This window comes from Zingiber officinale, chromosome 2B (genome assembly GCF_018446385.1).
Source record: "Zingiber officinale cultivar Zhangliang chromosome 2B, Zo_v1.1, whole genome shotgun sequence".
In the NCBI taxonomy this organism is placed as follows: domain Eukaryota; kingdom Viridiplantae; phylum Streptophyta; class Magnoliopsida; order Zingiberales; family Zingiberaceae; genus Zingiber; species Zingiber officinale.
The window spans coordinates 139,465,062-139,491,920 of record NC_055989.1 but is presented as its reverse complement, the minus strand read 5'-3'; the positions used below and the strand labels follow the sequence as shown (position 1 = coordinate 139,491,920).

The 26,859-nt window shown below is 36.3% G+C and overlaps 1 protein-coding gene across 1 annotated transcript in view; it reads left to right on the top strand.

The window, feature by feature from the left end:
- The window catches only part of LOC122047450 (probable inactive ATP-dependent zinc metalloprotease FTSHI 5, chloroplastic), a 50,241-nt gene extending 29,165 nt beyond the window's left edge, over nucleotides 1-21,076 (top strand). Inside the window, exons 14-20 of the mRNA XM_042608767.1 lie at nucleotides 275-460; nucleotides 564-638; nucleotides 7,098-7,157; nucleotides 7,266-7,373; nucleotides 18,405-18,485; nucleotides 20,433-20,542; nucleotides 20,619-21,076. Coding sequence (XP_042464701.1) covers nucleotides 275-460; nucleotides 564-638; nucleotides 7,098-7,157; nucleotides 7,266-7,373; nucleotides 18,405-18,485; nucleotides 20,433-20,504 — 582 coding nt within the window. The 3' untranslated portion in view covers nucleotides 20,505-20,542; nucleotides 20,619-21,076. The remainder of the gene's footprint in view (nucleotides 1-274; nucleotides 461-563; nucleotides 639-7,097; nucleotides 7,158-7,265; nucleotides 7,374-18,404; nucleotides 18,486-20,432; nucleotides 20,543-20,618) is intronic.
- The last annotated feature ends 5,783 nt before the right edge of the window (nucleotides 21,077-26,859 follow it).

Below are 26,859 nucleotides of genomic sequence, written 5' to 3'. Positions count from 1 at the left end.
TAATGTTTCATTTGTCTGTTTGGATTATCTAAGAAAAAAAAGTTTTGGTTAGGGTATAGTTCCTGATATTCTATTGATTCTATGTCAGTCAATTTATATTTTCTAAGTTGTATCTAGCATTTGTTAGATTGTAGTTTCATGAATTCTTTCCCTACATTACATTTCTATCTGCTTCATTGATTTTTTTTTTTTTTTACAAGTAAATATGACCTCTTCTTTCCTAACAGAAAAACATATTTAGCAATATTTTTTAGTATATCCTTTGGCATATTAGGGGATTGGATGTACAAAGATTACAAAAGCAAAGAACGAAGGTTCTTCGAATGGAAATCTGGAATCAAGGTCATATCTGGAGAAAAAACTTGTATTTTGTTTTGGTTCACATGTTGCATCGCAAATGCTGCTTCCTTTTGGGGAAGAAAATCTCTTGTCAATACCGGAACTCAAGCAAGCGCAAGAGGTTTGTTTAATTTGTATTAATAGCTGTCAAATTCTTTTTTTACATGATCCTAGTAACTGTTACTTATCTTGATGATTCCTATAATCATATTTGTCAAGTACAGATTTGTACGCAGATGGTAATTCAATATGGATGGAGTCCCAATGACAGTCCTGCCATCTATATCACCAGAAAAGAAGTAGTTATCTGTTCTTTGAATCTTAAATTTCTCCTTTTTTTTTACCTATGTTTCAATGCTTTATTGAAGAAAAAATGAATGATGTTTTCTAGAATTGAATTATACATTGTAAGAGTAAAATATGAGTACACATTTATGATCAGAAACATTAGGCCTACTATGAATGTAATTAGCATATATGCACCTCAAATAGGATTCGATGAAGAAACCAAATCAAGGTTGTAGGACGTCCTCTAGATGGAAGTATTACAAAATATTCCACTCAATAAAATGATTTTAATAGGAAACGATCTAAATGGACATGTCAGAATGAAAAATGAAAAATATAAGAGGGTGCACGAGAGTTATGCTTTTGGAACAAGAAATGAAGAAGGAAAAACTATATTAGATTTTGCAATAGCATGACCTTATACTAGTTAATACGTTTGTTAAGCATGAGAAGAACACATGATTATGTTCATAAGTGAAATAATAAATCGGAAATTGACTTTCTTATGATTAGGAAGAGAGATAGAAAGATTTATAAAGATTACAAAATCATCCTGGAGAAAGCTTAATTACCCAAAATAGGTTAGTAGTGTTAGATATATGCCTCAATTATAGTATTAATAGAAAGAAAATATACACGACTCCTATAATTAAGTGGTGAAAGTTAAAGGATTAGAAACAAAACATATTTAAGGAGAAGATAAGAATACAAGCATTCGGTGAAATATATGGTGACTCTAATACGACATGGGATAAGATGATATTAAAGTTGATAATAGTAGCCAAGAGTGTACTTGGTGAGTCAAAGGGGTATGCACCACCAAATAAGGAATCTTGGTGGTGGAATGAGAAAGTATAGGAGAAAATGAAGGAAAAATGAACAATCTATAAGGAATTTGTAACGACCCGCCTCATACTAGCTAGGCTGCGAGGCCGGTCGCTACAGTTATGCTGTGCTGGACTATTAATGCGGAATGAAAACTGGCTAATTTAAAATTTTACTGAACTAAATGCTGTAAAGTTTAACTTAGTGTTCTGGGTGTACCTAGGAGTTGTATACATGTTAGGGAAGGTGTTTACAACTGATAATAAACTTCGGATCGATCCACAGACCGATCTACTGATACTGGCACGGTAGGAAACTCCGGATCGTTCGACCGACCGATCCATAAACTACTGTTGATCACATGCGGCTGCTGGATCGGTCTGCGGCCGATCGGTGATCTGATCGGTCGATGAGGCCGGTCGGTGGCTCTTGATCGGATCTGGCGGCCGATCGGTGAAACCATTTGCGACCGGCTCAGATCGATCCACGGATCGATCGGAGCAACAACTTACATTCGCGAAACGAGTCACGATCGGTGCCGATCGAGACTCGATCGATCTGGCGACCGTCGAGTTCGATTCGTGTCAGGCCACGATATCGGCGATCGTGCGAAGCCATTACACAACACTATAAAGCTAAGAGAAACATTCTACTGGTAATGGCTAACATACTAAACATGATTAAGGCGTAGAATACTAATTCATGGCATGTAAACATATGGAAACCAAAACTAACAAGGTTTTAAACTGTTCTCTTGCTAACTAACAGAAACATAAGATAACGCTTGCTATAAGTACTAATGCATACTGAACACGTTCTAATGCATAATAAAATAAAACTAGATCCCTAGGATCTTTATTCGATTCCTTCCACACACGTCTTGATCTGCGTTGACCTCCGACCTCCTGCTAGTCCGTTTCTTTTTACTGTATGCGGTATAAGGAAAATAGTATCCATAAGCTAAAAGCTTAGTAAAAACCATCTACCTCACAAAACATAAATACGATGCAAATATGATTTTAAATCATCTGTTTGAAAGGATATGCTAAGTATCTTGAATAAACTAAACATGGCGTGACATATAAGCATACAATCATGGCATATCTAAAGCTGAACATGATATCAATCACATGGTATCAATGAAGAACTAAGTGATACTAAAACAGAGCCAAGCTAATCTTGAGCTACTACTAGGACTGTATTGAATTCACGAACTAATTTGTGAAAGGTTGAAAACCATATCATATAGTAAGTGAAAATACTAAACATCTTGTTTGGGCCCAGCAACTGTACTGCGCATCCCTAACTAGACCCGGATTGCAAGTTCGAATCTAGTAGGGTTTACTAGGTTAGCTAAACCTAGGGACGACTATGGAAGCCCAACCCAATGGATATCTAAATCAAAGCCATGAGTGAAAAGTAAAATCTTGAAATAGCTAATACTATTTCTTTGAATCTAGGTTATCTGAACCTAGAACTAGGTTGTCTGAACCTAGAGGCGACTATGGGAGCCCACCCATTTGGACATCTAGTCTCGTAAAAGCTGAAATAAAAACTGATCATGCTAATTAACATGTTCTATGGCATTTAACTAAATGCCTACTGTATCATAAGGCTGTGCTAGGCATTTTGTCGAGCATTTGGCGCTCTCTAACTCTCCTCTCGATCAGGGAGACCACCTCTAGGCACCCAGCAGCGTCTAAACCCCTATCTACAGAGGATACACGTGCTCGGCCCATCTAAAGATGCTCACTAATCCCTAAATCTGTGAGAAGAGTTAAAATACACACTATATGCTGACAAAATTCAATAAACTAATCTAATGCATAAAAGAAAACACGCGAGAGCTACTTATACTGCAGGTGAGGGGTTTCTTACCTTGTGTGCTAGATTTCTTACAAATCTAATCGATAGAAATTCCGGTGGAGACGACTTCTCGACGATTCGCTCGCGTCCACGTGCTCTACTCGCGGAGGGGAACGTTCTTGTGCTGAAATCGTCGCCGGAAAGTGACCTTGGGACCCTAGGGATGGAACCCTAGTTCTTCCCTTGTTGTGGCGCCGAGAGAAGGAGAGGGGAGAGGGGGTCGGCGTGAGTTAGGGTGAGGAGAAGAAAGTTACCGAACCAAGTTCTAAAAATAAACCAAACCCCAACTTAAATTTCCTATTTATACTAAGTAATTAATTCGGCCAAACCAATTATAAATATAATTGATTCCCTTTCCTTTCAGCACGGCCCTGCTGGGTTCACCGGTTACTAAGGCTAACTAAAGGTTTAGCGGACCCGAGAGGTCCCGGGTTCGATTCCCGCTTAAGCCATTTTACTTTTCTAATAATTTTTGCTACTTCCGCTATTCGGAAAATTTCGGAAAAATATCTAATAATTCCAGAAAAATCATAGAATATTCCTAAAATAGTTTTGAGAATTTTCGGGCGTTACAGAATTATATATTTGTAAGAACGAGAAAAATAAAAAAAATATACAATAGTTAAGAAAGAAGTTAAGAAAGCAGTGAATGAAGCGAAGAATGAAAGTTTTGAACGGTTATATCGAAAATTGGATAAAAAGAAGGGGAAAGAGAGATTTATATAATAATTAAAGTTTGAGAGAGGAACACAAGAGATCTTATCCAAATATGATGTATTAAAGATGAATGCAATAAGGTACTAGTAAATGATGGAGAAATAAAAGAGCGGTGGAAGAGGTATTTTCATCAACTTTTAATTAAGGTTTAGGTGACCAATTGAACTTTGGTAATTTAAGTAGGTCAAATGAGTATAGAAATTTAAATTTTTATCGTAGAATTCAAACTTCAGAAGTAGAACAAGTTTTAAATAAAATGCAAAATGGAAAAGCTATTAAAGTAGATGATATTCCTATAGAGGTATGGAAGTGCTTAGGGAAACAAGGTGTTGAATGACTTACAAAATTATTTAATATGATATTGAAAATGAAAAAATAATTGATCAACAAAGGGTAAGTACTCTACTTCCTTTATATAAGACAAAGGAGACGTACAAAATTGTACAGATTATTGGGGTATTAAATTAATGAGTCATACCATGAAACTTTGGGAAAGAGTAATTGAAAAAAAAAAGATTACGGAAGAAGATCATGGGAAAATCAATTTGGGTTTATACTTGGAAGGTGGACAATAGAAGTTATACATCTTCTCAAGCAACTAATTGAAAGTACAGAAGCGAAAGCAAGATCTATATATGGTATTCATTGACTTAACAAAAGTTTATGATAAAGTCTCAAGAAAAATTATACGGAGAATTCTAAAAAACAGAGGTGCTAGCAATAGCATATATTGAACTAATTAAAGATATATATAAGAATGCAACGACTAGAATGAAGACTTCAGGCGAATTAATTGAAACATTTTTAATAAAGATAGGATTACATCAAGATCAGTTCTAAGTCCCTATTTTTTTACATTAATTATGGACAAGCTCACAGACATATTCAAGATACGGTACCGTGGTGCATGTTATTTGCAGATGATATTATATTTTGGTAGATAAGATACGTGAAAGAGTAAATGTTAAATTAGAATCTTAGCAGGAAACACTAGAAGTGAAAAGTTTTAGGCTCAGTAGATTAAAGACGGAATATATATAATTTATTTAGCAATATTAGATGTAATGATACAATTGTTAAAATAGAAAATGACGAATTGTGGAATTGAGAGCTTTAAGTATTTAGGATTATTTTTGTAAAATAATTGGGCAATTGAGAGATTGTCTTACATAGAATACAAGCAACATGGTTGATACGGAGGAGAATGTTGGGTGTTTTATGTGATCGTAAAATACCTCTAAAATCTAAAGGGAAGTTATATAAAACGGCGGTTACACCTGCTATATTATATGATGCTGAATGTTGAGCTATGACTCGAGCACATGAGCTGAAGATGAGAGTTGCAGAGATGAGGATGTTAAGGCGGATGTATGGACATACGGGGATGGGCAGAGTAGGAAATGAGAGTATTATAGAGAAAGTCCAAGTTGCATCTATTGAGGAAAAATTTTGATAGACACATTTAAGATGATACATATACTTAGATGACCGATAAATACTCCAGTTAGACGATATGAAATTATGACAAATACACACATCAAACGAGGAAGAGGAAGACTAAAAAAAGACTTAGTTAGTAATAATAAAATAAAATTTATTTAAGTATAGATGATATAGTAGGGGATAGAGCCTAATAACGTAGAATAATACATATAGCCGACTCCACTTAGTGGGATAAAACTTGGTTGTGGTCAGTGGTTGTTGTTGTTGTTGTTGTTGTTGTTGTTTTGTTTCTCTTCTCTTGATGTTCATTGCAACAAGCAACAGGCGTTCCCTTCTTTTTCTATTTTTAACTTTCTTAATTTTAGTTCCTAACTAACTATTAGTTTTGTGCAATGAAGCAAGAAAGAATCTTGAATCATTATAACTGGATCAAAATATTTGAGAATGCCAAGAAAAGCAACTTTAAAGTAATATGTCGAAGGTCAGATGTAAAATCATTTATGGATAAATATAAAGGAAATGAATTATCTATTAGAATATATAGTTTGGACTTGGTTGTCTTAAATTTGTATTTCTCTGTCTATATACTTGGACTTGGTTATGAGTTCCAACAAGGGTAGGAGTTGGTTATGAGTTCCAAGGGTATGGACCTTGGTGTGGTGACACAATATTTTTTTACCATTTTTAACAAGTGATATATGGAGTTGTCAATGTTTGACCTGGGATATTAGTGTCAGTGTCAGATGTCCAACATGCACAAAAATGGGTTGTAAAGAGTTAAGTATCCGAGTTCTTTTTTAGTTATAGTCCAACGTACATGTCTACTATTCTCTTTTCTTATTATTCATTGAATAATATCGCTCAATTACTTTCATAGCAGGTTCAATCCTAGAGTTTCCTTTTTAGCATTCCCCATTTTTAAGGGAAACACTGTGAATTTGATGTAGCTGCATGGCCTCCTTCACTATAATGTCAAAGGCACAACCTAATTTCTTCATTATCATCTTCTCCTTCCCACACTAATGATCGACTTCTGTACTTCTATGAATTGGAACAAGAAGCACCTAGATTTTCTTATTCTGAACTCGCTAAAGCTCTACCGGTGAAGCTACTAGGCTGTCTCTTGAGCAGAGAAGCTCTGCCTGAACACAAACTCTTTCGTGCTCATGTTCAAAATCTTTCTTCTTTGCCATGTGGTGGCATGGTTAGAAATCCATTTGGCCCTCTAGATCCAATTTTTAGTGACAAAGTTCTTGTTCTGACCCTCATACCCCCATCCCATTGGGTATAATTTAAGATAGATTTAGCTACGAAGACAATGATCAGTGATGAATGCATTGCGGCAAGGTGAGGGGCATGTGGGATGCTGACCAATTTATGGACCATAGGCAGGAAATGGATGTGACCCCTTCCAATTTGTAAAATTCAATGTAGCTGTGTGCCTGTGTCAATTTTTGATTACCAGTCTTCCCTTGTTCTTTTAGGTAACAGGTGTCAATGTCATAATTCTGTTTGAAAATAAGTACAGGTAACAATGTTATAGAAATTTTAGACTGAAACTTATGTTGTCTTACCTCTATGCACTATTTTCTTTTTGATTGATTATTGTAATATGTTAGGTTGGAGGCCTCAGTATGGGAAACAACCATCAGCTTGAGCTGGCAGAAAAAATTGAGCAGGTATCTGTCTTCTCATAAAAGACAACCTGTTTCTTCTCTATGTCAATCACTCATGACACTTTTATTATGCTCTGTGGATCTAATTTTTAACGATTGCTTCTTTTACAGATTTATGATTTGGCCTATGATAAGGCCAAAGAAATGCTTTGGAAGAATCACAAATTGCTTGAGACAATTGTGGAACAGTTGCTTATACATGAGAACTTGACAGGAGAGGTGATTACTCCCCTTCACCTAAAGTAAACGATCATGTATAGTTCCTGATTTAATTTCTCATAATATGAAAATCAAGGCCATTTGGAGTTTTAGTTGTCAATTGGTAAACTATTGTTGATTGAAAGAATGAAAAATAGGAGAGTTCTTTTATAGGCCTCACAATAACCTGTTTTTCTAGGACTTCATGTAAAATATACTAGATTTGTTGGAATACTAAACTAAAACAATACTAAGATGTGTACCTAATTATCGAAATATCGGTGCGATACCAAAATAGTATCCTTCTAGTTAAAACTGAAACATCAGCCCGACTTGAGATTTTGAACCTTGCAAGTACATTATGTTGAAAGTTGTACAGTATGAGATAGTAGAATGGACATGAAGACTTTTAGAAGAGTGTTTATGGGATTGATTGAGCCTATCCATGCGTAGGCATAATCTCTCTTTTGGTCTACTAGTTGCATCAATATATCCTTTATAATAATCATTTTTCCGTGTGATCTTTTTCTAACAGCTGACATGCCTCTCTTATATTCTCATGAATATTCTCCATTTTGTGAAAAAAGGAGGCAAAGAAAACAAATCAATGGTTAACGATCTTAACACCCATATGTAATTTTCTCATATTGTTCATTTTTGTTGAACAAGGAGTCAAAGAACACAAATTGATAGGTTAACGAGCTTGAGATATGTAACTACAAATGAATCCATGCTGGTTTATGTTGGTCTTCATATAATTGTCACAAATGACTTTACAACAACAACAACCAAGGTTTATCCCACTAAGTGGGGTTGGCTATATGAATCTTTTTACGCCATTGAGCTCTATCTCCTACTATATTATCATCTATACTTAAATAAATTTTATCTTGTTTTATTGTGCTAACCAAGGCTTTTTTGGTCTTCCTCGTTTGATATGCGTGCTTGTCATAGTTCACATCACTAAACTAGAGTATTTATTTGTCGTCTAAGTACATGTTGTACCATCTTAAACGTGTCATCTTGGAGTTTTCCCTCAATAGATGCAACTCCGACTTTCTCTCTAATACTTTCATTTCTTATTCTATCCATCCTCATATGCCCACACATCCATCTTAACATTCTCATCTCTGCAACTTTTATCTTCTGTTCATGTGCTTGAGTCATAGTCCAACATTCAGCTCCATATAACATAGCAGGTATAATTACGGTTTTGTAGAACTTTCTTTCAAGTTTTATAGATACTTTACGGTCACATAAAACACCCAACGCTCTCCTCTATTTCAGCCATCCTGTTTGTATTCTATATAAGATATCTCTCTTAATTCCTCCATCGTTTTACAAAAATGATCCTAAATATTTAAAACTCTCGGTTCTGGGTAACCCGTCATCTCCTATCTTAACAATTATCTTATTATGTCTAATATTGTTAAACTTAAATTTCATATATTCTGTCTTTATTCTACTAAGCCTAAAACCTTTTCCTTCTAGTGTTTCCCGCCAAGATTTTAGTTTAGCATTTATTCTTTCACGTGTCTCATCTACTAAAATAATATCATCTTCAAACAACATGTACCACGGTATTGTGTCTTGAATGTGTGCTGAGTTCGTTCATAATTAGTGTAAAAAGATAGGGACTTAGAGTTAATCCTTGATGTAACCCTATCTTTATTGGAAATGCTTTTACTCTGGTCGTTACATCCTCATACATATTCTTACTTAGTTCAATATATGTTACACTAACACCTCTCTTTTCTAGAATTTTCCATATAATTTCTCTTGAGACTCTATCATAAGCTTTTTCTAAGTCAATGAATACCATATGTAGATCTTGTTTTTGCTCCCGATATTTTTTAATTAATTGTCTAAGAAGATGTATAACTTTTATTGTCGACCTTCTAGACATAAACTCAAATTGATTTTCGGTCACCGAGGTCTCCTTTAATCATTTTTATACTACTCTTTTCCAAAGTTTCATGATATGACTCATTAATTTAATACCTCTATAGTTTGCACAATTTTGTATGTCTCCCTTGGTCTTATACAAGGGAACTAGAGTACTTATCTTCCATTATTCATACATTGTTTTTGTTTTCAATATAATGTTAAATAATTTTGTAAGTTATTCAATATCTTAGGGAAATACCTTGTTTCTCTAGGCACTTCCATACCTCTATTGGAATATCATCTGGTCTAACCGTTTTTTTTATTGTGCATCCCATTTATAGTTTGTTCACTTTTGAAGTTTGAATTCTGCAATAAAAATTTTGATTTCTATGCTCATTTGACTTACTTAAATTACCTAAGTTATGTTGGTCACCTAAACCTTTATTAAAAAGTTGATGAAAATACCTCTTCCACTGCTCTTTTATTTCTCCATCATTTACTAGTACCCTATTACATTCATCTTTAATACATTTTATTTAGTTAAGATCTCTTGTCTTCGTTTCTCTTACTTTAATTATTCTATAAATGTCTCTTTCCCCTTCTTTTGTATTCAATTTTTGATATGATCGTTCAAAAGTTTCATTCTTTACTTCAATCATTACTTTCTTAGCTTTTTGCTTGGCTATTGTATATTTTTTCTTTACTTTATTCACTACTTTCTTAGCTTTTTTCTTGACTATTGTATATTTTTTAAAAAATTTCTCATTATTATAAATATATAATTCTTTATAAGCTATTCGTTTTTTTCCTTCACTTTCTCTTGTACTTTATCATTCCACCACCAAGATTCTTTACATAGTGGTGCATGCCCCTTTGATTCATCGAGTACACTTTTAGCTACTATTTTCAATTTTGAGTCATCGTATATTTCACCTAATTTTTGTACTTCTACTTTCTTCTTAAATATATTTTGCTTCTCATCCTTTAACTTCACCATTTAATTTTAAGAGTCGTATATATTTTTTTTCTATTAATATTATGTTTGAGACATATATCCAATACCACTAACCTATGTTGGGTAATTAAGATTTCTCTAGGGATAACCTTGCAATCTTTACAAATCTTTCTATTCTTCTTCCTAACCATAAGAAAGTAAATTTACGATTTATTATTCTCACTTTTGAACGTGACTAAGTGTTTTTCTCTTTTCTTAAACAACGTATTAGCTAATATAAGGTCATATGCTATCGTAAAATTTAATATAGTTTTGCCTTCATCATTTCTCGTTCCAAACACATAACCCCATGTACTCTCTCATATTCCTCATTTTTCACTTTTATATATCCATTTAGATCACCTCTTATTAAAATCATTTCATTTGGCAGAATGTTTTGTAATATTTTATTTAAGATGTCTCAAAATCTTGATTTGATAACTTCATCTAATCTTACTTGCGATGCATATACACTAATTATGTTCATAATTTCTTTTGCCACTATTATCTTAAGGGTTATAATTCTATCCCCTTTTTTAATTACTTCAATTTCATCCTTTAATTAACTATCTACAAAAGTACCTATTTCATTTCTTTCTTTACTCTTTCCTATGTACCATAACTTAAAACCCGAGTTCTCTATCATCTTTTGCCTACTCGTCTACTCATTTTGTCTCTTGTACACACAAAATACTAATTCTTCTCCTAATCATCGTATCTACTATCTCCATTGATTTACCAGTGAGGGTTCTTATGTTCCATGTTCTAAATATTAAATTAGTAGTTTTTCTATTATATTTGTTCTTATCCAACTTATGGTGTGATAACTCTTGCCTATTTAACACTGCACTCAAGTTCTCCAAGAGATGTAGCGGTCACAAACGAATTTGACAATTGAAAAAAGAATCACATATTCCTAATATATCCTCTTGCTGTAGTACAGTGGTCTATAGGGTTATGGTAGTGTGAAGAATTTGACAATTATGAGTCTTGATCTCAAGCAAAGTCACTATATGAGGTAGGAGTTTTGTTTGGTATCAGTTTAGCCTCAAGCAAGGTCATTACATGAGGTAGGAGTTTTGGTTATATGGTTTGTGGGACGTTGAATGCTTCTTATTAATATTGGATGTTATCCAAAGGTTATTTGGTCTTAGAAGATGGTCACTAAATGAGATATGATTCTATTACCTTGGGTGTTAAATTGACTCCTTATGTTACACCCTCTCATGGTCGATCTACTTAATGATCGATACTTCCCAAATGTGTGTTACTTTACTGACTACAAGGGATCCACCCAAATATAGAGTGTTAAGAAGAGAAACCTGTGTCTTAGATACCACGGAGTTATTATCTTATATAGAGGAGAATATACAACATAATTATAATAATACCCCTAGTTATGTTACAATATTCCAACACTTCCCCTCAAGCTAGAGAATATAGATCATATGCACCAAGATTGTTACATATGTAGTCAATTCGGGGACCTCTCAGTGACTTAGTAAATATATCTACTAGTTGATCATGTGAGTTGACAAAACTAGTAGATATTTCTCCCGATATGACCTCTCTAACAAAGTGACAGTCAACTTCAATACGCTTTGTCCTCATGAAAAATTGGGTTCGAGACAATATGCATAGCGGCCTGGTTGTCACATATAAGTAACATTTGTGTAACCTCCCCAAACCTTGGTTCCTGAAGCAACCGTTTTAGCCATATAATCTCTTGACTAGTTATGACCATAGCTCGATACTCTGCCTTTGCACTGGATCTTACCACAACATTCTGTTTTTTACTTTTCCAAGAAACAAGGTTACCTCCGATAATATACAAAACCCAGAAGTGGACCTTCTATCAGTGGGAGATCTTGCCCAATCTGCATCAGAGTATCCTACGACTCGAGTATGTCCTTTGTCTGCATACAAAAGACCATTTCCTGGCGCACCTCTGATATATCGAATAATGCGAGTCACAACATCCCAATGTTCTTTGCATGGAGAGTTGAGAAACTGACTTACTACACTTACCGCAAATGAAATATCCGGACGAGTAACAACAAGGTAGCTTAGTTTCCCTACTAATCGCTTATATCGTTCAGGATCTGGAAGAGGCTCCCTTGATTTGGCATGAGCTTGACATTAGGATCCATAGGGTTATCGACTGTCTTTGAGTTTAACATTCCTGTTTCTTCCAAAATATCTATTGCATACTTCCTTTGGGATATGACAATCCCCTGTTTAGACTGTGCTATTTCTATCCCCAAGAAGTATTTGAGTTTGCCGAGATCTTTTGTCTGGAAATATTTGAAAAGATGTTGTTTCACCTATGAAATCCCAAGATGATCACTACATGTGATGACACTATCATCAACATAAACCACTACGTAGATGCAACCAATAGATAAGTAGCGATAAAAGATAGAATGGTCAACCCGCTCCGAGTCATGCCAAACTGTTGAATTACAGTACTAAATCTATTGAATCATGCTCTAGGTGATTGCTTGAGGCCATATAAAGATTTCCGCAGGCGACATGCAAGACCAGAAGACTCCCCCTGAGCAACAAAACACGGAGGTTGCTCCATGTAGACTTCCTCGAGCAGATCATCATGTAAGATTGCATTTTTGATGTTCAACTGATAAAGAGGGCGAATCGACAAAAATAGGCGTACAGAAGACATCTTAGCAACAGGAGAAAAAGTATCTCCATAATCCAATCCGAAGATTTGAGTATAACCTTTAGCGACGAGACGAGCCTTAGGTCTGTCAACTATACCGTCTGGACCAACCTTCACCGTATACACCCGTCGACAACCAACAACTGACTTCCCAAGTGGTAGAGGAACGAGGTCCCAAGTCCCACTACTCTGTAAAACATAAATTTCATCGAGCATAGCCTGTTTCCATCCTGGATGGGCAAAGACATCACCTTCAGTCTTTGGAAGAGAAACAGACGACAAGGAAGAAAAACAAGAATAATAGGAAGGAGAAAGACGATGATAACTCAAAGAAATATAGTGAGGAGAAGGATTACAAGTGGAACGCATACCCTTTCGAAGTGCAATGGGAATGTCAGAGTCAGGAGATGGGACCGGAGAAAACGGCGAAGGACTTGGCTCCAAAGATGTGTCCACAGCAGTGCCAGTGTTGGGCAGCGGCAAAGCAGGACGAGGACGACGCTGATAAACTTATAAAGGAGAAGACGAGGCTGGGGATGATAGAGGTGCCACCGGAGGATAAAAGATAGTCACTGGTGCAGGTGGAGAGAGAGAAATCTCGGACTAGGAAGCGGGAGGCCCCAAAAATGAAACTGAATCAAAGAATGTGACATTAGACGAGATGAAGTACCGACGAAGAGTAGGGGAATAACACTTGTACCCTTTCTGAGACCGTGGGTACTCAAGGAAAGCACACTTATGAGATCGGGGAGAGAGTTTATCAATGCCAGGATCAAGATCATGAGCAAAACATATAGAACCAAAGACCTGAGATGGTAAAGGATGAAGAGGATGATGAGGGTAGAGGATATGATGAGGTATTTTACCCTGCAGAGTGGAGGAAGACATGCGATTGATGAGATAACACGCAGTAAGTACGACATCACCCCAAAACTGATGAGGAACATGAGAATGGAGAAGAAGAGTCCGAGTGGTCTCAAGGAGATGACGATTCTTGCATTCTGCAACCCCATTCTGTTGAGGGGTATGAGGGCAAGACATGCGATGCAACACACCATGAGATGCCAAGAAGGAACGAAACTGAGTAGAAAGATACTCGCGTGCATTATCACTTTGCAAAGTTCGAAGAGAAATACCAAATTGAGTTTTGATTTCATGAAAAAAAGATTGAAAAATAGAAAATAATTATGTACATTCCTTCATCAGATATAACCATGTACAACGGGAAAAATCGTCTATAAAAGTAACAAAATATCGTGATCCCAATGTAAAATAAACATGACTCAGACCCCAAACATCAGAATGAATCAAAGCAAAGAAGGTCGTAACCCGACTCACAGTGCGAGGAGAAAAAGAACTACGAACATGTTTACCTAACCGACACGACTCACAAGACAAAGACTCTAAGTGAGAAAGACTAGGATGTAATTGTTTCAACTTATCAAGACCTGGATGTCCCAACTGAGCATGAATAAGAAGTGGAGATGTCGCCGCCGAACCAACAAGGGAGGGTTGTTGAAGCCGATAAAGGCCATGAGACTTACATCCGAAGCCCATCATCCTCCCCGTACTCTGATCCGGTAAGGAAATAGACGTTTTAGTAAAAGAAATGACACAATCAAGAGACCGAGTAAGTTGACTTATTGACAATACATTAAAGGGAGCTCCGAGAACATAAAAAACATTATGAATGGAAAGAGACGGAGAAGGATGAACAATACCAATACCCTTGGACTGAGTTTGGGAACCATTGGCCATGGTGACAATTGGTAAATAACCAGAAGTAGTGAGAGAAGAAAATATGGATTTATTACTAGTGATATGATCAGTGGCCCCAGAATCAAGAACCCAAGGACCTGAAGAGCGAGATATGCCAGCAAAGAAATCACCAACGTGTGCAACAGTAGCAGTGGAATCAGAAGCCTGAGGATCCTCAAACCATTTCATAAAGTCATTATAGGAAGGTGGTGGGGTCGGATCCGGTGATACTGTGAAGTGGAAGCTGAAGAAGCAACATAACTCTGAACGATTTGAGCAGCGCAAGGAGGTTGCCCATGCAGACCCAGCACTTATCAATCGTGTGGCCCGGGCGGTGACAATGATCACACCAAAGACGGCTTTTGCCACCCTTGCGAGGCGGAGGTATGTTGTTGTGTCGAGAGACCAAAGCTGACGAGTCAACAGGAACAGAAGGAGGCGTCGTCAAGATCTTGGTCGGGACACGGAGGAGAGTCTCCTAGGTATTGTCCATGGTAGCTTTTGTGGAGCTGCCCAGGATCTCATCACGAACATGAGAATAATCTGTGAGCAGACCATATAAAGGCAGGGACATAAAAAATTTCTTCCGATTTTTAAGCTCTTCAACAAGTCTGGTCGCAGGTGGTAGCAGTTTATTGAAGTCGCAAAGAAGGCTAGAGACCGAACCCAGGTAAGTTGACATTGAATCCTTAATCTGATGGGCACTGAGGATAGTCATGAGATCTTCACAAACTTAATAGAGTTGCCGAGAGGTGTTTGTAAAGAGTTGTTGAGCCTGTGTCCAAACAGCTTTGCAGGTTTTATGAGTACGGAAGACATTCCTAAGAGATGGATGGATGGTGGCTCGGATAATACAATACAACTGAGCGCCAACCTTTTTCCATAGAGGACGATCGACAACTTGAACATCTTCTTCAGTTTGAGTGAGACATGTCTCATAACCCTTTCCAACAAGCCAAAGCTCAATGTGAGATGCCCAAGAGATGTAATTTTTACCATCCAACTGCTTGGAACAGAGGGGTGCAGTAATGTGGTTAGTAAAGATTGAGGTATCTGGCTTTGGGATGCTGGATGTAACCATTGATTAGTTTGGAAAGCATTGTGAAGAAAGGCTCTTGACTTGACTGTTGGAGAAAATAGTGCTAGAGAAGACGAGGGTTGTGGTTGCACCCGAGTCTCCGGTGAACAGGATGTTGCTGAGGAAGTAGGAGAAGTTAGTGGTGCACTCCTGATTCGGCAGTTGGAACAACCTCATGGGCGAGCAACTACGGAAGGTGTCGTGAGGGTTGGTGTCGCCGATCCTTGGTGACGGCAGCTGCAGAACAGCGACGACGTGTCTGCGTGCGAAGAATGTCGGAGGAGAAGGCGTAACCCTTCTCAGAGGAGAAAGGAAGAAGTGGGCGGGAGGCGTTGTTCCGTGCCCTAGCAGAAAATCGCGAGGAAGCCATGATGCTGCGTTTTCCTGGTTGTAAGAGACACCCTGGTTGTACTTCTTGGTGAGTTGAGCAGCGGCGGGGAGGACGACGTTGGCCACCTGCGGGACAAGGGACTCACCAGAGAAGGCGCGGATGATATGCTCCGATGGAACAAGAGGAAGAAAATTAGGGTTTTGGCGAACGGTACTGTGTGCGGGAGAGAAGAACGGCGATGCAGAAAATTAGGGTTTTGGCTCTGATACCATGTTAAGAAGAGAAACCTGTCTTAGACACCACGGAGTTATTGTCTTATATAGAGGAGAATATAGAGCATAATTACAATAATACCCCTAGTTATGTTACAATATTCCAACATAGAGCATAATGATAGTGTTGGCATAAGATGGAGTGGAAAGGAAGGAGAATTATGTAAGGTGTGATAAACAATGATGAGAAGGTTATCATGAAGGTGGTTAATGAGGCATGGAACTCTTTGATCCCAACAGGAGAAGTGAACTTATTTCAAAGTCAATTTGTGACAATTTTAAGTGTACCAAGTGTCAGCATGCCACTGTATTAGTATTGTACCATTCTGATTGGGACGTCTAAAACCTTATCTGAGATGTTATATTGAGTGTTGTTGTCAATCTGATTCCCATGAGATCATTCATAATGCAAATCCATAAATTTTTGAATAATCGAAAGTGCATCAACTTCAATCAACAGTGTGGGTGCTTGACGTTGATCTATGTGGAATGCTGTCATGCGCGGTTTATTGTTAAAAGTTAACATTGATGGAGAGTTATTGTTGGCAATGTTATTACAAGTGCTGTAGTGAGTGTTTTAGTTAGGCATGACCAATTAGAGTTATTAGTCGTTTTGGCTAACCTAATGTTGGGGTTTGAAATCCAGCGTGATTTATTGACCCTCATTTCTGGTTCTGCCTTGATTATTGTTAGTTTGATAGTCGTTGATTGTTAATGATTTGAGTGGTGAATTTAAATTGAGCAAAGTGTTGGCCATATATCCTAGCATTTTCTCCCTCATGTATGGGATCAACCAACCCTAATAATTACTTTTATGAATGTACTCCACGTGAAATTGAAGCCTGTCATGTGCTCCTCTGTCTGTTGTGATGATGGTTGAACACATCTCTTCTCTGCCACCATTTGTTGCCTTCTTGTTCTCCCAATGAATGCCACCAACCTCCAATTGTGAACTATGAGTAAAATGGTCAATATTCGTCTGGCTAGATTAAAGCTTATTTCTTCACCCCCACTCCCAGCCTTCTTCTATCCTTCATCCGTCTAAAACTTAAAACTTTTTGTAATATTGGCCACTCACCCCCATTTTGATGTTGAGATCATCAAGGGTAGAGATGGTGTGCCACAATTTCATGAGTTTCACATGACATTCATATTGTCAAACCATAATTTTTTTTGATGTTTGATTGTAGGAGCCATCACTTTCAGTTACAGTGCAGGAATAACTTTTAATGGCGCTACATTGCATTATGAAAATATATTATAAAATAAATTTAATATTGATTTGTTGATATATAATTAGGACTATAAAATGGGTTAAAATATATATTTTTTTAATTTCTTTCTAAATGTGAAGTATGAAGTTGAATTTTTGTGGGTGATGACCCCTTTCCTTCTGCAGCAGGTCTCCATCACTGGTCTCATTGATTGTTCTTACAATAATTCAGTTGCTAAAACAGTGTAAAATATATCAGGTTTACTACAATTATTAAACTAAAAAAAAAGTTTAAAGTTCAAACCTTTACTGGTTTATCTATTGTATCATTTTTGAGTAAAATATAGTCATGAGGTCACCCCGAGCCCGTCTAACATTTGAAACATATTCACCATTATAATGCCTATAAGTATATTTTTGCAATTGCCATGAGATCATCAAATTATATGGGATCATATGTGGCAAATAGTTCATCTATGTTATGGATGTATTAGAGTGATATGCGGCAAATTATATGCAATAATATGTGGCAAATAGTTTAGCTATGTGATGAATGCATTAGAGTGACATGTAGGGAGATATTTCTTCCAGGCGTATTGACTTGACTATATTGTTTTATTTATCCACTTGCTAGCGAATGGCCCAGCTCAATTTCTTCTGTGATGGCATACTCCTTTAAGTTTTATTATTGCTGATAAATAGCATTTAATGATGGAATAGCATCCATTGAACTGAACCTAGGGAGTTGGGTCTCGCAACTTGTTTATGCTCCTTGTGTTTTATTATTTCATTTTTCAAACTTTTGCTTCTTGTTGCTAATTAACACAATTTATTTCTTCTAGGATTTACAAAAGATTTTCAAGGACAATGGTGGCATTCAGGAAAAAGAGCCATTCTTCTTATCTAAACAGATTCTTAAAGAGGTACTGTTACAAAGATGTTCTTAATCCTTCAGCTCTCTTTATTTCCAAACAAAAGATCTGCAGATAGAGTACAACTTGTCATTAATCCCACAGGGCATCGGCAGTGTGGAAAGCCAAAAACACTTGACGTCTTGCAAAACCATCTTGACCAACTCTAACTTTCGTAGTCCCACATTGTTACTACTTTGGATCATGTGTGAATTTTAGTAGAAAGAGTCATGTTGAATACCTAAATTCATATCAGTGTCGGGTGCTCGTAACTGAATCCTAGTAACATAGGTCATTCGAAATCGTTTGATTTGGCAAGTTATGTAATGAGTGTGTCCAAGGCGATCCCAACAAGTTTGTAATGAGTGAATCCAAGATCATTAGGTCATTAGAGATCCTTAGATTTGGCAAGTTATTCTTTTTCCTTGTGGACAGATTTTGTCGTTCACTTAGTGCTTTTCAAGAACCTTTGGATGAGAACACTTGGCACACCTCTAATGGTATGAATGTGGGATCCGGTAGGAATTATATTTCTTGTGGTTTTTAAACAGAAGAGAGTTTTGAGTCTTAATTGTTTATTTGTAATTTTTAAAGTGAAGGACATGTGCAAACAAGTCACCTCTGCTTCACGTTATCTCACTCTACACCACACTCAAAACCTGTAGTTATGCCTAATAAAAACCTTACTAATTGTGGAAGGAGTGCTCGAGATCGCAACCACAGCCACCATTTGTCTCTTAATTGCTTATGTTATCACAAATTCTTAGTCCTGTGCTAGATGGTCAATGCAAGAATGGTCCTTTTGAAGAATTATCCTATGTAAATAGACACACAGGGACCACACGAGTGTATGGGAAACAATATAGGGAAATTTATCAAATCACACACCTAAGTTTAAGAATACTCAAAACTCTCACATAACTTTGATATTTACAAAAAGGGCGCACTTGTTTCCTAAAATACACCTCCAGCCATTAGAACCTCAAACCAAATCAAACCATTTTTTTCTTAAATTGAAGCATAGAACCCCTCACTGCAAAATTGCAACCACCATTGAACTCAATGGAGCTTGGCGATCAGTGTTCGGTTGCAATTTTGCAGCTAGACATGAGCATTCACAGCTGCATGACTGCGATGTTGCAGCCATGAGCTCATGACGAAATTCACAACATTCAAACCACGACCAGATCTTGATCTCGATGCAAGCTCACGGCTATGAAATCATGGCTCAACTATGATATAGCCTTGAAATTGCAGTGGCTTGGTCGTGAAATTGTGGCGGAGTTCATGGATGGTACAAGCTCATGGCCACCACAAATGGCCGTGAGTTCATGGCTATATCGTACAAAATCGCAACCACCTAGTTGTGGACACAAGTATTCACAAGCTTGCGGCTGCTTGCGGCCATTTGCGTGTGCTCGAGACCATTTGTGTCCATGAATAACTGTGATTTGGCAATGAGTTGCTGGCCATTTTGTGGTGGCTATGATATCGCGGCCGCTTGGTCGCAAATGAGCTCGCTGATTTCAAAGGCTCGCGATCTAACCACAAAATCACGGCGACCGCAATTTCATGGCCTAGGGTTCCATAGTTCGTCAGCGAAGAGAGGAGAGAGTTTTGGCTTAAGTTCTACAATTCGGTTTAGGTAAATAAAACATTTGTTTGGGGCTGTAATGAGTGGAGGCATATTTTAGGAAACAAATGTGCACTTTATTAAATATCAAACTTAGGTACTTGTTTTGAATATTCCTTAAATTTAGACGCATGATTTAGTAAATTACCCAACAATATACCCTGAAAGTCCTTGTGCTTCGACTGCTACTGTGTGGGAAAGACACAGCTTACTGCCTTCTCCAATCTACTATATATGCTACATTAAATTTCTGAAAACCAGGATGTTATCAATTTTGGCATGCAAAAAATTAAATCTGAAAGCGATCTAAATTTCCTTCGTTGCAGATTAAACCAGGAAAGTATCTTGATGAACGTGAGAATGCACAAGTTCTGGACCTTTTGGAGCTTCGCGTATAACTTGGCCAACCATTTGAATCTGCTAACTCTCCATTCCAGTTAATGTTCAATTAAGTTTGATGTTCTTAGGAAGTTTTTAATTTACTCTCAATTAATAAGTTTTTATGTTTCCAGGGAGAATCAAGTGCTGACTTGAAATCCTAATGTATTGTGCTAAGCCATTTTCTTTCGAGGAAGGTTATTTTCCATGGTCTTGTTGGTTATTGGTAATACTGAGAATTATCTGCTGGAGTCTATCGGCCATCAGATCTTCACAGATACCTACTAGACAATCAGTCGCGGTGATACTGACTCATGAGACGACACCAGATATAGCTTGAGAAAGTTTCGGTTCACTTGTATGATCAGCAATATGGCAATGCTATCGAATACCTCTCATCTATTCTTCTCAGTTTGAGCTGACGAGTTCTTATCCTTGAACTCTTTCATTTCTTGTGCTAGTGAAGGATTCTCAAGGAGGTTTCCTACCTTCTGCCATAAATCTTGAGAATCTTTATAATCACCTATTTTACACCAGACATGTTTACACAAAACATCAATCAATAAATTGATTATCCTATTATTTGCTTGAATCTTTAGATTTGCTCCTCGATTCAACTTTTCCCTTCTGGTCCTTGGGAGCTTTAAAACCCCTTTTCAAGGTGTGCCAATTCATGATGTTAATTTGTGTGAATGTCTTCTTGTAACACTTCCAATGGAAAAATATTTCTTGTTAAATAGTAGTGGAAGGTTGACATCGTGACCAAGGACTATTTCAAACTCCACGAGGAAGGAGCTTCACTTCTGATTGATTCTTTGTTTCTCTAGCTTTGTGCATCATGGTGGTTATTCCTTCAAGAACATTCTTGCTCTGATACCACTTATTAAGTATCCAATGACTTTTTCTTTTTAAATCATCAACTCCTTTAGCTCTTTTCTTGGTTAACGATTTATCCTCTCAAAATATCTTAATTTGATCCCACTTATTGGATCGTTCGGTGAGGCTAGAGGAGAATGAATAACCGATCACTTCATTTCTTTAGCCTTTCAATGCTTCAACTTTCCAAAAAGCCTAGCCTCTAAAACTCACTTGCTAAGAGGTCTTACCTTTGAGGCTTTCACTTGCAAAAGGCCTTACCTTCAAAATTTTTATCATTTGCCTAGTGATAGTCACTCTTGACTTATTAGAATTTCTACTTGCTTAACCTTAGGTCAACCTTGACTCGAAGTCCCACGGTGATCGACCAAGACTTTTTTTCACCAATCAATTTGACATGTCAAAATCTCATCCATCCAATGTCAACTCATGTGGACAATTCCCTTCAATATTTGTTAGACTTTCTTCACTTTTTGATAGTTTAACAACTTTTCAGTTGCTAACACTTGCAAACTTTTTCATTTGTCAACACACGTTGGATTTTTTTACTTATCAACTCTTATTGAACTTTTCACTTACTAATATTTATTGAATTTTTTTCTTAGACACTTCATCCAATCCAATTAGATATTTAATCAATCACCTATTTAATATATCAACCTAATTTAAATATTAAACTCAATCACATTACTTAAACATTAAATACAAACATTATAACACCTAATACATCTAAGATCTAACCTCAATCGTTAAATTTAACAAGGACATATTGTTTCGTTATACAACATCCCATTAACTTGTCGTCTCTTATCATCCGCTCATATTCGAGTCCTACAAATTCGTAGACACTTCATCCATTCCAATTAGATATTTACTCAATTACCTATTTAGTGTATCAATCTAATTTAAATATTAAACTAAATCACATTGCTTAAACATTAAATACAAACATTATAACACCTAATAAGACTACAATGAAGTTTAATTGCACCAACATCTAAGATCCAATCTCGATGGTTCATTCACCCATGTTGCACCATTCCGCTATATAACATCTCGTAACTTGTCTTCTTCTCTTTTCATTCGTTCATAATCGATCGGACGGAGGAAAATTTAGTCTCGTCATTGTTCATATCTGCCACAAGTCTTACAAAATCTTAGACAATTCATCTAATCCAATTAGATATTTAGTCAATCATCTATTTAATATATGAACATAATTTGCATATTAAACTCAATCACATTGCTTAAATATTAAATACAAACACTATACTACCTAATAGGACTAAAGTGAAGTTCAATTGCACCAACATTAAAGATATAATCTAGGCCGTTCATTTACCCCGCGTCATATCGATCTGTTATACAACATCTCCTTAACTTGTCTTCTTCTCTTATCATTTGCTCATAAGAAAAATTCAATCTCATCATTGTTCATATCTCCCACGAATCTTATAAATTCTTAGATACTTCATCCAATCCAATTATATATTTAGTCAACGAATAGATCAACCTAATTTAAATATTAAACTCAATCATTTGCTTAAAGATTAAAGACAAACATTATAACACCTAATAACACTAGAGTGAAGTTTAATTGCACCAATATCTAAGATCTACATTCATTTACCGGTTTAAACTTAGAGTTGGGGAGCTCGAACATAATGTAATAAATTATATATTATTATAAAAAAAATATAATCAATTATATAAGAAAAGTTTATTATAAAAAAATATATAATCAATTATATAAGAAAAGTTATTATGTTCAACGAAGTTGTGTCCTACTAGGTTTTAAAATATAAAATTCATTTATAATGAGATCACATCTATATCCTTAGTTAAATCTCATTAAATATAAAATGTCAAGCAATTAGCAAAAAAGTCCTCCTCCATTTTATTACGAAATGTCGTCTTCACATGTTTCATGGCTAAAAATACTCGCTCAGTAGTGACGGTATAAACAGATAACGTCAAATTAAAATGAATTAATTTAGTTAACATAGCATAAATCTTTGATACCCACTCTTAGTCAATTGCTGACACAATTTGACAAGTATATAAATCATCAAATTCTATATCACATCAAGTTTATAATGTACATATCATCACTATTAAATGATTCAAATGAATTTTTAGGATCTAAAAATGTACTAAAAAAAAAAAAATTTCACTGATGATTCATTGAACCGAGTATCTTAACTCCATCAAAATGAATTTATTATTACATTAAAAGCATCAAAGTGGTTATGATATTCAACTGTAGTTTACTGACAAGAAAGATTGATCTTATATAGACAATCAAGACCAGACACATCAATTTTATAAAGAAAGTCTTCCCGCCAACATTTGTTGTTACCTCTAAAAGCACTACATTGAAGTGTTAGCTAGCTAACCGTTTCAATTAAGATCCTCATACGCAAATAATTTTTCTCCTTTTCCTCTTTAGATTGGACACACATCACATTATCAATATGTTGCTAGTGCATCGTCAAATTTTCAGTTATTCTCTCACACATAGTATGAGACGAAGAAGTTGCAGAACCAATATAGGCAAAAAAAAAAAATGTACATATTTTTCTTTTGTTTATTCTTTTTCAATTGTCAAATCCTTAATTGACCAGTGTCAAGTATAAGACGAATTAATATCATTCAAAAAAAAGCTAATAATAAAAATAATATGCTTTATTTCTTGACGATAAATACTCCAACCAATTAAATTTTTGAAATCATTTTTTCTTAAATCGATGATTTTGACTTCCAAATTTTATACCCAAATACTTCAACAAATTTAGTTGATAAGACCTTATCTTTATATATGGACATCTTATCTCATCTTATACATTGACATATATTCACATATATATTTCCTTTTTTCAATATCGTTCAAGACAAATAGAGGATAATTGATGGTCATTGGTAGGAGAGGAAGGAATTTAGATACTACGAATTAAAATTTTTTCACTAGATTGATGTTACATTATAGGAATTTTAGAAATTGAAATGTTTTCACTAATTTGATGATCTCTCTTTATAAGAAAAAGGATATCAATGTCTTTTCATTCTTTACAATAGATGTTCTATTTTGAATAATTCAAGTTATATCCCTAACAATCCAACAAAAAATAAATAATAGTCAATCAATGGTTTCTTTACCTACGAAAATTTCCCACCGACTATCAGTATAAATTGGGAAGCATTTACAGTGAGCGGCCCAGAAGTCCAGCATCCTTTAGTTATAAATCTCATTTATAGGAAAAAATTTCTACAAATACGGTATAGCTGTGAATTCAATCATAGGTACCTGAGAGATAACTGAGTACCCTTACCGTGGTAAATATTCAAGCAATAACCAAGGAAGCAATCTAAATCATTTTCTATACAATATATTTAAAACTCATTGAAAAATCAAAAGAAATTCTACTGCCAATTGCCAAACATTATCCAAAATCTCAGACAAAGAAGCTAAAGTAGCTTTTGTTGGAGGATTGGTGGCCGGCTTGAAGAGGGGTTGGATAGCTAGGCCACCCCCAAATCGATTTCTTCTCTACAATACGTTAGTTTGCGCAAGCGGAAATATAGAAACTAAAAACAATGAAACACAAACGAGAATACAAACGCTAACACGCTCGATGTAACGTGGTTCGGAGATTGCTTGCTCCTACTCCACGACGTGTCCTTGAGGTGGACGAGCCCTTGATCCTTTGGTGGATCAGTCCCCGGCAATCTCCGGCTAAAGCTTCTCCTTCTCGGTGGAGCAAACCTCTCACAAAGTTCTCTTCCTCTTTACAAGATGAAACTTAGGGTTAGAAGGAAGAGAGTTGGCTTGGAAGCTTTGGGCAAGATTCAGAAGGTTTACAATGAGTATCAGTAACCCCTTCAATGCCCCAAAGCTCCCCTTAAATAAGAGGAAAGAGTTGATCACCAATCAACTCAAACCCCGACACCAGTCGACTGGTGCTAGCCGTTAGGCAACGCCAACGGCTCTATTTAGAGCCCGTTTTCTGCCAACAGTCATGTACCAGTCGACTGGTATTAGGACCGGTGGTCCCTTAGTCGACAACGAATGTACATGCGTTCGTGGCTGGATCGATCGGTGGTCCCATGACCATCGGCGGTCCCGATCACTCCTCTCATCCTTTCCGGAGTCGCCTTTGAAGTCCTCTTCCTCGGCCTTCGTCCCTCAGATGCACCCGAGCCCGCGGCTCCTCTCCGTGCCATCCTTCACGTTGCCATGAAGTCTACTTCCTTCGGCTCCACTCCATTGCTCCTCGTCCGCGCGGTCCCTCGGATGTCTTCCACACCATCCTTCACCGACTCAACGATCCGAGCCCTTGGATGAGCTTCCCGAACTTGGTCACACCAAGTCCTTATGTGTTCCACCAAGTCCTGCATGACTCAAACACATATCAAATACATATAAACTATGATCTTACACATCAAAACCTAGGTCGATTGCACCAACAATCTCCCCCTTTTTGATGTGTGGCAATATGTTTAAGTTAGACACCAATAACAACTTTGAAAAGTACAAGCAATATGTAAATATGAAGCATAAAACCCAAGATCCCCCTTAACACATGCTCTTAATCTTAATTTTCAAAGATTTGCACCCAAGTAGATTTCTAACTTAAACCTACCCATTTCTCCCCCTTTGACACTATCAAAAATATTGTACCAGATACGTACACATACTATGGTATCAGTTCCAACCAAATTTGAACTAAAAATTTGATTTTAAAGACCAACAGAATGCTGAAAGGCTGGTACCAGTCGACTGGTATCTGCACCAGTCGACTGGCACAAACTGAACATCAATTTCAGCCTACGGCAGCCAACTTCAGAAATCCATAAAAAATTCCAGAAAATTCAAAAAATCATGAAATTTTGAACACATATTTCTTATAATGTTCTTTAACTAAGAAAAATATGTTTTCATGAAAAGTCATCATATTTTTGAAGTTTTGATAAAAACTCAAACACTTTAAAAATCAATCAAGTTTGTATCAATTTCAAGCTCAGTTTTTCAATCATATGTTTTAATATAGCTACACCATAGTAAATAAAACATAGAATTATTTTCAAAACATTTAAAATATCCAACTATGATCTATGGGCAAGATGTCCATTAATTAAACATTTGCTTTCCCCATAGTTGGCCTATGATCACTAAACATTGATACACTTCATAACTCATCAAAATGCCATAAGCATAAGTGAATTATTTGTATCATCCTAATATCTCACATTCATGGTTAGAAAATAATACAAATCATTGTGAGATAAAGGTAACCTCTACTTAGCCCTCTTGATCATAAATCTCTATCAAGGCTAAGCCCTCTCCCTTAAGGTCTCAAGTCAACCATATAGGAAAAATTTGAATTATTGACTTCCATGGTTGACTTGCCATAAAATCCTCTAACCCTTGAGGATTGATTTTGGCACCCAATAGAAATTCTTTCTAATTGGGTTGACCAAGTACTCTTTGGGGATCCATTT